Source organism: Symsagittifera roscoffensis, chromosome 5 (assembly GCF_963678635.1).
Source record: "Symsagittifera roscoffensis chromosome 5, txSymRosc1.1, whole genome shotgun sequence".
In the NCBI taxonomy this organism is placed as follows: Eukaryota; Metazoa; Xenacoelomorpha; order Acoela; family Convolutidae; genus Symsagittifera; species Symsagittifera roscoffensis.
The window spans coordinates 26,291,232-26,304,229 of record NC_087066.1 but is presented as its reverse complement, the minus strand read 5'-3'; the positions used below and the strand labels follow the sequence as shown (position 1 = coordinate 26,304,229).

The following is a 12,998-nucleotide window of genomic DNA, read 5'->3' as shown; positions in this document are numbered from 1 at the left end:
TTTGAAACTTGTGAACAATGTACTTTCTTTTCGGAAAATGTTGCTGTAAATTTGTATCTTGCTAGTGTTGATGCTCGGGCTTTTGAGTATATTGTAGCTATTATATTCGTTGTTTCTATAGTTTTTGGTTCGGATTAACATTGTGTGACTTGATTTATAGCATATTTGTGTAGTGTTTTTTGTTCGTTTTCTTCACAATCGTTACTAAAAAAGCCTGAGGTCCTGTGCGAGTAGGGAGATTTTGATTTGGATCGGAAAAAATGACAAAAAGGAGGTGTTGAAATCTGTTTATCTTTAGAATATACATGTGTATGACAATCCTGAGTTTGGGTTATAAACGGTTATGTAGCTGATTGTCTTTTTTGTATATCTGTCGTTTTTATATATTATTTCTGTTGTTATAAATGGGGGAGGTAAAGATTGAGCTGTGATAGTAGGAGGGTCTAATGGAAATGAATGTTGAACAATGTAATTTAGTTTTACTGAAAATTCGAACTTTAGTGTGAGAATGCTTGGTTGTAGTATTTGGATGTTATCTTCTTGTATATCTTTGTGAATATCGTGTCGATATTGCAATCTGTTTAATGCCCAGTTGTGTAATCTATTACTTTCCTGATGCTGACCAAATAATGATGGGGGTGCTACGAATGTATTCCAATCTAATCGTAGTGGTATATTCTGAGATGATTGTTCTGGTATCGTGAATCAAGGTTGGTAGGAAAATTTAGGGGAAACGTTGATGGTGATATTTGGCTTAAAGAAGGTGTTGAGGGAAAGGAAAGTGTTTCGGGTAATGTAGATAGTGTTGTATCGAATGAAACGTCAGTTGGGTTTTTAACTAAATTTGGTTCACCGTGAGGGTATTTGTTTGTCACCCAATATGGAGGGCGTTCTATGGTTGTTGGGTTATTAAAAGGGTTTTCTCTAATTTGTTCTGATCTAGGGGTTGAACCTAAGTAATCGGATGGAACATTTAAAGTGTTTTGTTGTAAAGCAGTTGGAGGTGTATCTGTTATTGTGCTACCTGAAAGGTCTAAGGGACTTGATGTTGGCGATTGAGGTATGTTGAATTGAGCTCTGGGAGTTTGAAAATTTCTATTTCGTCTTATATGTATAATTTGTCTTTTTATTTCGAGTGTGTTCTGGTTTTGACTTATGTGTCCTACTCTGTTAAGATTTTGTCGTAGGTGTGAGTATATTTTTTATGTTGGTTCGTATTCTGGTTCACTTAAAGGTGCTTGGCGGACAACTGGTTCTAATGGTTCAGATAATCGTGCGTGTCTTTTTTCAAAAATATTTGGTTTTTTTGAAAAGAAATGCGTGTAGATCAATGGAGATTCTGGATACTTGTGGGGTTGTTGGATTTTCTTGGGACGTTGTTGGTGGGGACTGGTGTGGGGGTTGTTGATTTGCAATTTTGGAAAATTTATATGAGTGAAGTTTTTTTTGATGAAAATTTATGTTTGTTCCAGTATTCTTCAACGTAAAGAAACAAGAGAAAAGTGGCTAATGCGAATGTGAAGATTGCCTTTTTTATACATTTATATTTTGTCAAAATAAGTGATGTTAAAAATGTGAGAAAAATTACAAATAGTAGAAACACATCTGTTCTACTATATAGATTACGAAACATTTAAAGAGTTATGAAATTATCGTACCAGAGGAGGTTATCAAGGATTGTGGAAAAGGATATATATACTTCAAAGGTTCTGTAGAAAATTAAGAAAAAATTGCAAAATATTATGATAAGGACGAATAGGGTTTCTATGATATTAGTTAAAATTATTGTAAAAAAATTAAGAAGATTTGAAAAAAACTATTAGTGATTGTTGTTGAGAGAAGCATTAAAGAAGTGATTTGGTTTGTCGAATTTTTTTCAATTTTTTGGGGCTAAATTTGAGTGCGGTCGGATTATTTATTGATTTTTTGACAAGTGGGTTGGATTTCGTGAAGTAAGTTGGGAAAATATTGTTGATCTTTGTACTGTTTGATAGGGGAGGGTTGTAATATTGAGATTTTTTTTATTTTAGCTGTCATTTTGTAGCGTTTTGCTTATTTTTGACCTGGAGGTCTAGAAGATATAGTTTTAAATAAGCTTAGAGGTGAATAAGTGTCGGCTAATAAACCCTTTTCATCCTTTTCATAATGTTTTGCAATCTTCTCTTAATTTTCTACACAGTTTTATATAACAATAATCATCCCGAAAATGTTTTATTCGGGATGATTTCTATTGGCTGATTTCGAACTAGATCTGTTCAACTGTTTTTCAGCATGTTTTTTTAAAAATGTGTATTGTTCAAATTAATTAAAAGAAAATGATGGAAAATGAAACTTATTTTTAAATTCAACTTTCTTTAATATTTTAGATTGTGGAATGAAGGTTTTATAATTTTTTCGTGTTTGACTTCCAAGTCATGATGATTCTCTATGTTCAGATTTTACTTTTTGATCTTGTGGTAGAATTTTCTCGGTCATTTACTTATTTTTTTTTCTTTTTGAGATGTTCGTGTTTTTTGTTTAGGGGATGTTTGGTCTACAATTTCTTTTTGTTGATCTAATTTTGAGCTTGCTTGTTCATCAGTGTGGTGATTCAATTTAGTTTCTGAATTGTTTTGAATAATTTTTAAAACTGTGAAAGAATATAATTGTCTTAGTTCACGGAGTGCATGTTCTTTTGGGTGATAGTGTAATAGGTTATTTCGGTGTTGAATAATTTCTTTTTTCTTTGTGTCAATTAATTTGTATGTGACATCAGTGGGTTTCTCAATAATTTGGTGTGGTCCTTTCGGAGTGGTTGTATTTTTAATAGAAATTCCTTTTTGTGTTGTAAAATTGGGAATTAAAACAAATGTTCCTATTTTTAAATCTGTTGCTGGTGTATAGAGTGAATTAATTTGGCTATTTAAGTTTCGTCTTTGTAGCAATTTTTTGTTTTTTTTTCTGATAATTTTTATTGTGTTTTTTATCTCTATTTAAAATCTATTCGGTGTGTGTACCGGGGGCTAATTTTAAAACTTGTGGATGACGAAAGTGGTCTTCATCATGGGTGTGTAGTGGTAGATTATAACAAATTGAATCTTTGTTTGGTTGACAATAACGTTGTGCATTTTTATGGGCGTTTGCTGTAAACATTATTGGTTTACGTGGTTTTTGGTTGAATACCATTTCATACGGTGACATTCCTAATGTTGATGTGATTTGTGATTTATATGAGAGTGGAAACAATTTTACATCTGCTGATTCAGTATATCGGGTATCATTTCCATTAATGATACATCTGAGGTATTCCTGTAAAGAACGGTTCATACCTTCGACTAATCCATTTGTCCAAGGTGCATGAGATGTACGTGGTTTTTGTTTAATGTTATATAAGTGGCATAATGTGATGATTTCATTGTTAATAAATTCAGTGCCATTGTCTGTGACTAAAATTTCGGGCAATCCAAATTTAGCTATCCAGTGTTCGTAGAGTGTTGTATATGCATAATAAGCATTACAATGGGGTACTGGGTTAAGTGCTACATAATGTGTAAATGCATCAACAATTACCATTATATATGAGTTTCCTACTGACGATGGTGAAATTGGTCCTTTTGTGTCAAATGATATTCTGTGATTAAAATAAAGACTTTGTAGTTTTTAGTTCTGATTTGCTCAGGGTTTACATCTCCATATTGAATTGATTCGATAAAATATTTTTGGTGAAATTTGATCATTCTAGCGTGTATTTTTGCTACTTGAAAAACTGTGCAGGTTTCTTCGGACGGAAAACCATACAATGGTTGCTTGTGTGCGTGTTGTAGGATCGCAATATCCTTGTTCATTTTTGCAAGGGAGTCTAATTCCTTGGTAAAGAATTGTATTGTCTTTTAAATCGCGTGTAAGTTTTTCGAGTTGTATTTTCCAGTCAAAAAACATTATCTCTTGGTATCCTATATGTTTTGTGTCTGCTTTACAATTTGAGGGATTATTTATTCCTATGTGTGGTATCCAATGTTTATAATGAAGATTGTATGTTAATCTTCCGTGTGCTCCATGGAAGGGTAAGGTGATTTTGTATGGTGAATTATTATACACGTGTAGAGAAATCATATCGGAATTTGAGTTTTTCATATATTTTATCGATGAAATTGTTACTCTCAAAAATTTGTGAATTGTCCTAAATTCAAAGTCTGACATATAGAGATGTTGTCTATTTTGATTTTTGTCGTACTGGTGAACTTGTTTAATCGGAAGTTCAGAAATATAACCTGAGAGTGGTTTGAGATGTTTTCTTTCCTTATTACAGATGGGGTAAAATTTTGAAAAAAAAATGGTGGTTGTTTGTTCATTCTTTGGAAGAATGTTAAAGCGGTGTTTTGCGTTTTGTATATTTATCTTTTATATTAATTTTACTATCTAATATATTAATATTTGGTTTATACTTTGTGATGAATGGAATTCCAATAATATTGTGTTTTATATCTGTGATATGGAATATTTGTTTAACTGGTTCATTGAGAAGTTTATTTTGTTTCATTGTTTTAGTGGGAACAAGGAAAAGTTGAATTTTTCCATAATTTGTTAGGGTTGAACCTTGTGCTGTTGCTAGTCTACTTGTTGTTTTTATGGGTGTTGGGATTTTGATAGTCTTGGGTGTAGGATTTTGATTTCATTCCAAGTTGGAATTTTGATGATATTTGATTCTGCTGCAGAGTCTATTAAAAAATCTATTTCAAGGTCTGGTGGTTGAAAATCTTTACTTTTTGGACTTTCTAAAAGTAAGGAGATTTTACAAATTTTTTCTTTTGGTGGTTCTTTTGGTATATTCTGGTAAATGAGATTTGTACTAGAACATGGTGTTTGTTTTTTTCCAGGTTGTTGTGATGTTGTTACTTCATTTACTATTTGTTCTAATGGTATGTTATTACTTCTAGGTCTAATGTGATAATCTAAAAGTAATTCCAAACGATTTTTGTAAATTTGTGAATGAAAAGGTTGTTCGTATGTAACAGTCTCATAATCTTTTTCAACTTTTATCATGTTGACTAAAAGTGTGTTTTCTATATCACTTTCACTGTCAGTGAATGCACAATTAATGTGATTTAATTGTAACTCAGTAGTTTCTGTGTTATCAATACCAGGGGGTCTGAATTTGTTTCATCAGTTGTTTGTACTTGATTTATTTGTCTCTGATGTTTTGGTGTATTACTACTATATTTGTTTTGAGAGTCTGGATAACGTGTGTTATTCCTATGTTGTGAATTTTCTCGTGATCTATTTTGATAATTGTTATAATTAAATCTTTGGCGATTTGAACGATTGTTTGAATAATCTCGGGATCGATTGTTTTATTGTTGATTGCGATTATTTGAATAACTTCTGTTCCTATTGTTGGGATAATTTCTATGTCTATTGTGTGATGAGTTTCTTGATCTATCAATTGAATGGTGTCTATTCCTAGGATGTGAATAGAAATTGGTATCAAACGAGTAATTCTGTCTGTTTGAGTTTGGTCGTGAATAATTACTTCGATAAAGGGGAACTTCTACTGTGTGATCGACTATATCAATTTTGTGAGGACTTTCGTGAATTTCTTTTATCTGGTGATCTACCTCTGTAGTTAGAGTTATAAGGTGATTGATTTCTTGAATGATTTGAGCTATTTGGCAGTGGTTTTCCAGAGCTATTGTTACTATGAATGTTTTTGTTTGGTAAATTTCGATCTTTTTTCATGTATTGATAGAATGATTTATTTGGTTTTTTGTACTTTTGTGGTTTATTTTGATTGTCTTCCTGTTTATGTCTGCATTCAGCAATACTGTGTCCGTATCTTCGACAAAAGTTACACAATTTTTTCAATGATGGTTTACCTTTAAAATTTGGGTTTTCCTCATATATATTCAGCGTTTTAGTGATTTTTTCGAATAAATCTGTATCTGAAATATGTATATTATTTATTTATGTTGTAGTTGTTTGAATATTATTAACGTACTGTAATTTGAAATTTTCCGTTTCTTCTTGTTTCATAGTAATCTCTGCTTGTTCTAGTTAATCTACTAATTTTCTGAAATCTAGATCTGGTTCTCGACATGAGGAAGGATGCTCTATTTTTAATTGCTATTTTTCGTAATTGAGGTGTTAGAGTCATCATTAAAATTTCTGTCATTTTTGTGTTTCTATAATCATGAGTTTTTAGTGAACATGTTTTCTGACTAGTGTTTCGATCCTTACTACTAGTTGTTTGATCGTTTCATTTGGTAGTCTACGGATTTCATTGCAAAAACTCTTTGAAGTTGTTTGTTCCTTTCTGAATCAAACATTTTTGAAAATTCTTGTCTGAATCTTTTCTAATCTGATTTTATTTCTATAGGTACAACTGAAAACCATTTTTGAGCTGCACCATCAAGTGTGGTTTGTTTTAACGCTGTGCGTCTATGTATCCAATTTTGGTGAAGTGGCGTAATTATGGTTTCAGGTCCTATGTTTAAAATTAAATTTGCTGTGACTGCATTTAAATACTCTTCTACAGAATATTCAGGATCTGTGCAGGTGAATACCATCAATGGCTTGTTTGATTGTATTGATAATCCACCCATGAGGTATGGATTAATAGTCGTCTGTGTGATTCTGCGGCATTTGGCATTTGTGAAAAGTTTGTAAGTTGACTTTTTTGTGATTTTGTGTTGTTGTAAATAATAGGGTAGTGGGATTTCATTTTGCATTTGTGTTAGTTGATAGTAATCTGTGTTTACTGGATTTTACTTTTGTATTGGTTGATATGATTGTGTATAGGTTGGGTTTTGCGTTTGCAATATTTGGTGGTTTTGTGTATTAGCAAGGTTTTTTGAGTAAAAATTTGTATTTTAGGACGCTTGATTTGGTCGTGGTGCTTTCACACGGTATTCTTGTGTATATGGTGCAAAAACATCTGGTTGATAATAGTCATCTTCATCTGATGATAAATAATTAGATGTATAATAAGGTGTTTTGCGTTTACCTTGGTTTTGTTCATTATTTTTACTCTGTTTGGTCTTGTGAAAAGCGTGGATAGTCAAGAGGTGAAATGGTCTTGTGAAATGCGTGGATAGTCATGAGAATTGACTGAGGTTGTTGTTGGTTGTCGGAAATTTTGTCTTTGTGAAAATAAATGATTTTGGGTATTTGGGCGAAAAGATTTCGATGTTTGGTGTCTATTTACATAGTTATAATTGTGTTCTGCAAAGTTATTTCTAGTGAATGTTCTTTGTTTTTGTATTGGTTTGATCATTGGTCTAAATGGTTGGTAGCTCACATGTAGGTATCTTGGTTCGATGGTGGGTTAAACTGTAGATTTTAAGGTTACCTGTGGTAAGCTTGGATTTTTTGGTCTTGGAGTTGTAAGATTCGGATGTATTGGTGAGATACTTTGTTGTGAAGTTTTTACTACTGTGGTAACTACTCATTCATTTGTGAGATGTGATGATGTTTGAATATCTTTTTATGTGAGATTCCTAGTTCTATTTAGGTTTTTCTGTTGTATGACAGTTGAATTTAAACTATTATTTCCTGTTCTATCGGGTTAAAATGATTTAAAGTTTAAAGGTGTTGCATCAGTTGTGAGTGGATATACCTTAACATAATCTTTCTATTTGGAAATTGCGCCAATGGCTTGACTTGAATTATCTGTTGGTATGTTAATGAATAATGGATGAGACCATTCAGAGTCCCAAACATAATCTGATTTTTCTGCTAATTCTGTATCATCTGTTGAATTTTGTGGTCTGAAATTCTTTCTCGCTTGTGAAATTAAATCAAGATTATGTGTGAAATAATCTATGATAAACCATGCTAAGATTTTTTTGTAAATTGTGTTTATCGTTTTGTGCAACGTCATTAATGGTTAAATTTTCACGGATTGTATTTAAATATTCGGAAAATATCGTGATTTCATGTCTTACAGTTGTATGTTTTGATGTTTGAACAGGTGAAGTTCCTTGCGATTCTGGTTTTTCTAATATAGATAAATAGCTATAAACTATTCTAAATACTTGACTTGTAAATATTGAATATGCTCTTTGTGAATTTTGGTGTTGTATATTTTTTATGTATTCTGTGAATACAATTGAAAATTCTATATCTAAGTCGTCTGTTTGAAGTAGATACCTACCATGAAATTTACTTGGGGTCTGTATTTCTATGGTATAGGTTCCGTACTGTTGTGTTAGGTTACATATTCCTTTGAGATAGTGGTCGACAATTTGTCTTTTGATTTTTACTTCTGGAAATTCTGCTGTGCATGGACTAACTCCTCTTTCAAATAAATTTGCTTTTAAATTTTGACAAAAATTTGTTTGTCCTCTATCATCAGTGAGAGGAGTGATTATAAATGGGAGGATGGAGTTTTCATCTCCACTTTCTTCATTTTGACTCATTTTTAAGCTTTATGACTGACAGTTTGTAACTTTCAATGTGTTTTATTGGTTGATTCCAATTGTACAGTCGTACTGGTTTGTTCTTTTATGTGTTTTTTATTTTTCGTTTTCCTTGTATTGATGAATGTGATGTGGTTTCTGAGTCAGAAAATTACAATATATTTTTAACTGGGTAATTCTTATTTATTGAGTCTTTTAATCTATAATGTTCTTCTAAATGACTTGTTTCTGATTCGGAGAAAAGCGTTTCTTTGTTTTGAAAATTTTTTCGTGTAATCTGTCTTTATTTGCTTAAAATTTTTCGTTTGATTTTTTGCCGTTTGGTTCTGTTATATCCTGTTGACTGTCTGTGTGGAGTGATTACGAGATCATATTTCTCGTTGTTTATTTCACAACTGTGTAATTTGATTGTTTGTTTATTTCCTAAATTGTCTAGTGACATAAGGTTTGGGATGAAGGGTGCAATATTTGGATTAGTGATTTTTAATGCATAAACCATTAGTTCTTACAATTTTTTCGGGTTAGCATAACTTGGGTCTTGTTGTTTAGGGTTGGAGAGAAAAGCATGTATCGATTCCGAAGAATGATTGTTACTTTCTCGTGGCTAGTCTTAGTTAAGGTGTTAACTTACTTAATCTTACTTAAGGGTAATGATTGTGTTCAAGGGTTGGAGAATATTAAATCGATCCAGAAGGTTCAAGTATAAATAGAACACAAGTAGTTCGTTAGATACTATTTTAAACTTACTAAGTTTAAATATTAACCTGGGTGAGGTAAAAGGGGGGATCAAGTGAAGGATGAATAACCGAAGTTCTTCACTGTTTATCCTAATTAGAATGGTTAGTGTGATTGAAAAATTTCTGTTAGTCCTGGGTCATAGAAAGGGTTGGGTAGTGAATTGACGTTTGAGGTCGTTAGACACTATGCGAACTGTGTGGGGGGAACAAAATTGTTCTATTTGATCCAAGGATAAGCCTTGATGATCATAATATAAATTAATGATATAAAAATTAGTAGGCAATAAAAAAATGGAGGTCCAAGAAAATCCTTGATGATCTGTTTAAATTGAAAGGTTTAATTTATGTGAAAGTAAAAAAGAATAGGCCTCTTTAAAGTAATTTAAAGTTTAATTGATAGGAAGGTTTAGTTTTTGATGATGTTAGTGGTTTTATGATTTGTTTGTTTTGTTTAGGTGATGAAGCTGAGATGAAGAAATGATTTCTAAATTACTAACAATTTGTGTATTTTAACTAACTCAATTTTGTTTTTTATTCTAATAAATCTTTTCTGTAGATACCTTTTTCAAATTTACTGCAGATTAAACGAAACGACTAGTGATATTTTTATCAGTCGTTAATGTACAATAATAAGTTTAGCGCCTGTAACTATTGATGAAGATTTTTCTTCAAAGATACTATGTCTGCAAATGAAAATCTAAATTCATTGCTAATAAAACTCTAAATGTAAAAGTTTGTGTTGGCTTTTGCCGTACGACCATGAAACTTATGGGTAAGTTCCGTTGTAGTCGTATATCGTGTCTTGTCCGAGATCTTCTTCCAAGACCGGGGAGTTCTCGTATTGTTCGGAATAATGGCTCTGATCTATTGAGTCGTAGAGACATTTCAATTAAATTAATAACGTGTAAAATTTTTGTGAATGTTTGTCTAAGTTTAATCTATTTTTGGTTAGTTCTAAGCTATTTTATTCCTTAAGGTCTCATTCGAGACTTCTGGTCGCACCAGATGAGTTGGGATGAAGCTCTAACTTATAGAGTAATTTCAGATAAGGTACACCGTCTGCTCGTCACGCTATCTTACTTTTGGCCGGATAGATTCGTCCAACTTCTTAGTCTAATACCGATCTTAATCTTACTCTTATATCTCTTAGTCTCAATAGATCTAGAGTATACTGGTTTGTTACGAGTTGGTCTCTTGGAAAAGGCAACTAAGCTGTAAGTTAAATTCAGAATGCTCTGGTGCTGAAACTACAAGTAGTTTCAGCACTTACAAATAAATGGGTTGTTAGCTAGATGGAGTATGATTGGTTAGTCTTCAGTATTTTATAGAGATAAAATATCTAATTTATAACCAATAATAATATACAGTTTGGATCAGGTTCCAAACCTTTTCATAGAACCTCTGCGAATCGCAGGAACGACAATTATTATTAATTAGTTAACGGTAAAAGTTTGAGATTGAAGTTGCACTTCACTATGTTAAAAGTTTTTGGTAAACTAATGAGCGCTAAATTCACGAACATTCCCGGCACGCCGCTCTAAAAAGTGATACATGTTTATAGGTGAAGATAAATATTGCGGTTGTTGGGCAAGCGAGACAGGGCAAGTCGGCGCTCATCAATGCCCTTCTCGGCTCAGAAATAGCAGAAGTGCGAGAAGACGGGGTGTGCACAGCAGAAGTTACAGCCTACCCCCACCCGAGGAGTGAAAACATTGTATTCTGGGACGTTCCTGGAATCGACGGAACGCGACACAGGATTGAGACCTATTTTGACACCATAAACTATGCTCAAAACGATTACGATTTTTTTATTATTGTGACCCGAGACGTATTTTCAGACAACGCGCTCAAAATTGCAGAAAAAGTGAACCGCGAGCTAAATAAAAGATTCTATTTAGTCAGAACCCATGTCGATGAATCAATTAAGAAAATGTTTAAATTGGATAAATCTAGAACAATCACGGCAAAAAAAGCAGTCAGCTCAATAAGGCGAAAAATTGAGAAGGAAATGGAGACAAATACCTTCAAATCATGCATTTTCAAGCTTTATTTGGTCAATAATTATGATCCATCAAAGTACGATTTTCCAAAATTGCAGAAAGATATCTGTAAGGACGCGCCAAATATTATTAGCGAAGCTCTAAAGCTAACAATCAGTGCGAGAAGCGAAGAACTGATTGAACTCAAGTACCAAATGTTCCTGCCACGGCTGAAAATGGGTTCTCTGGCTTCCGCTGCGACCGCGGCTGTTCCTGTTCCGGGTTTCGGCGCTTCTGTCGATTTGGATATTTTAGTTTATGAAACCTGTAATTATCTTTTTTCCTTTGGCCTCGATCCCAAAGGCATTCGTGCCTATGAAAGACTTCTGTCTTTAGATGAAGGTGATCTTGAACGCGATCTAAATAATTACTTGAAAAACCATGCTCCTTTTGTCTTTTTCGTGCGTAATAAATCTCTCGATGTCGACATAACTTCGGAATCGCTTTGGACTACCGCCGCAACTGTGGTGAAATCGGGAGGACCAATTTTAGCTAAAATGGTAGCAGAGCAAGCTACCTCAGAGGCTGTGGAGTCAACACTGAAAATTTTCATTCCGGTTATTGGTCAAATAATTGCAGGTTCTATTTCCTTTGGGTTGACATAATGCCAGCTGAAGAAATCTCTCGACACAGTCAGAAAAGCTGCACTATTTATAAATAGAGCTGGCGTGCAAATGCAAGCAGATCGGCTGGGGGATTATGAGATCGACGACGATGTGGAGGAAAACTCATCTAGTCCGGAATCATCTGGAAGCAACTCCTCGGAGCGCCGTCATCAAATCCAAAAGACTGTTTTAATCATCCAAAACAATGTAAGAATTATGTCGCTATTTTCAGCCTCGGGAGCTGCGGTGCCTGTCCCGGCTTTAAGTGCTATCATTGACATGACGATTATTTACCAGCAGGCACAGTCTTTCATATACCAGTTTAATTTGGATCAAAAATCGGTGGCGGGGACTGAAAGGCGGCACAGAGTCAACCCCGGGTTGTTTGAGACACAGCTGAATAACTACATGAAGTTCAGACAGCCCTTGATGCACTACATTCGAAACCTGAGCGATGATCAACATCTGAATGCTGGTTTGCTCAAATCTACCCTGGTATACTCTCAGAATCAGGTATTGGTAACGACCACGTCTGAGTTTGTAGAAAACGGCGCCAAATATGTAGTTCCGTTTTTCGGTTCATTCATTGCAGCTGCAGTGTCTTTTGGAACTACAAGGATCCAGTTGCTAAAACTTCTGGAAGGAGCGAGCGATGCTGCTTATCATGTGGAGCACTTAGTAGCAAGGTTCGGAATGTAGAAACTATTGTGAAAAAATTAGATAACTGAATTTAAAAGAACTAGGGCTATTATTTTGACGAAAACAAAGAAAAAATCTACAAGAATTAGCTTAGTGCCATTTTTTTGCTTTACAATGATCCGCAAAAAGACTGCTTTGAAACTGATACCAAATTTTCTCAGTTATAAATCAATAAATTTTATTTTCAAATTGAATGATAAAATTAATTCAAAAAACTTGAAAAAACAATGAAAAAATCACGAACCATATATATGTTATCACATGCTCATCAGTCGCACAATAATCTTTTCTAGTCATTTGACATTTGACATTTACACAATCAACTTTATCAGCATCTCGGCTCTTGTATGCCTCATGAAAAGTACCCTAAAAAGCATGCGTATCCATGATCATTCAAAAAAAATTGAAACGCTTAGAAAAGGAATGGGTGCTGTGATAACTTGAGGAACGTCCCTTAGTTGATGATACAAAACTAACGATTTCAAAGAAGTCAATTCATCTTCAACGTGCTTTCTTTTCTTTAGC

General features: G+C 33.5%; 1 protein-coding gene across 1 annotated transcript in view; it reads left to right on the top strand.

Annotated features, from left to right (window-relative positions):
- The window catches only part of LOC134845785 (interferon-inducible GTPase 5-like), a 39,402-nt gene extending 26,735 nt beyond the window's left edge, over positions 1 to 12,667 (top strand). Inside the window, exon 2 of the mRNA XM_063862866.1 lies at positions 10,692 to 12,667. Coding sequence (XP_063718936.1) covers positions 10,692 to 11,774 — 1,083 coding nt within the window. The 3' untranslated portion in view covers positions 11,775 to 12,667. The remainder of the gene's footprint in view (positions 1 to 10,691) is intronic.
- The last annotated feature ends 331 nt before the right edge of the window (positions 12,668 to 12,998 follow it).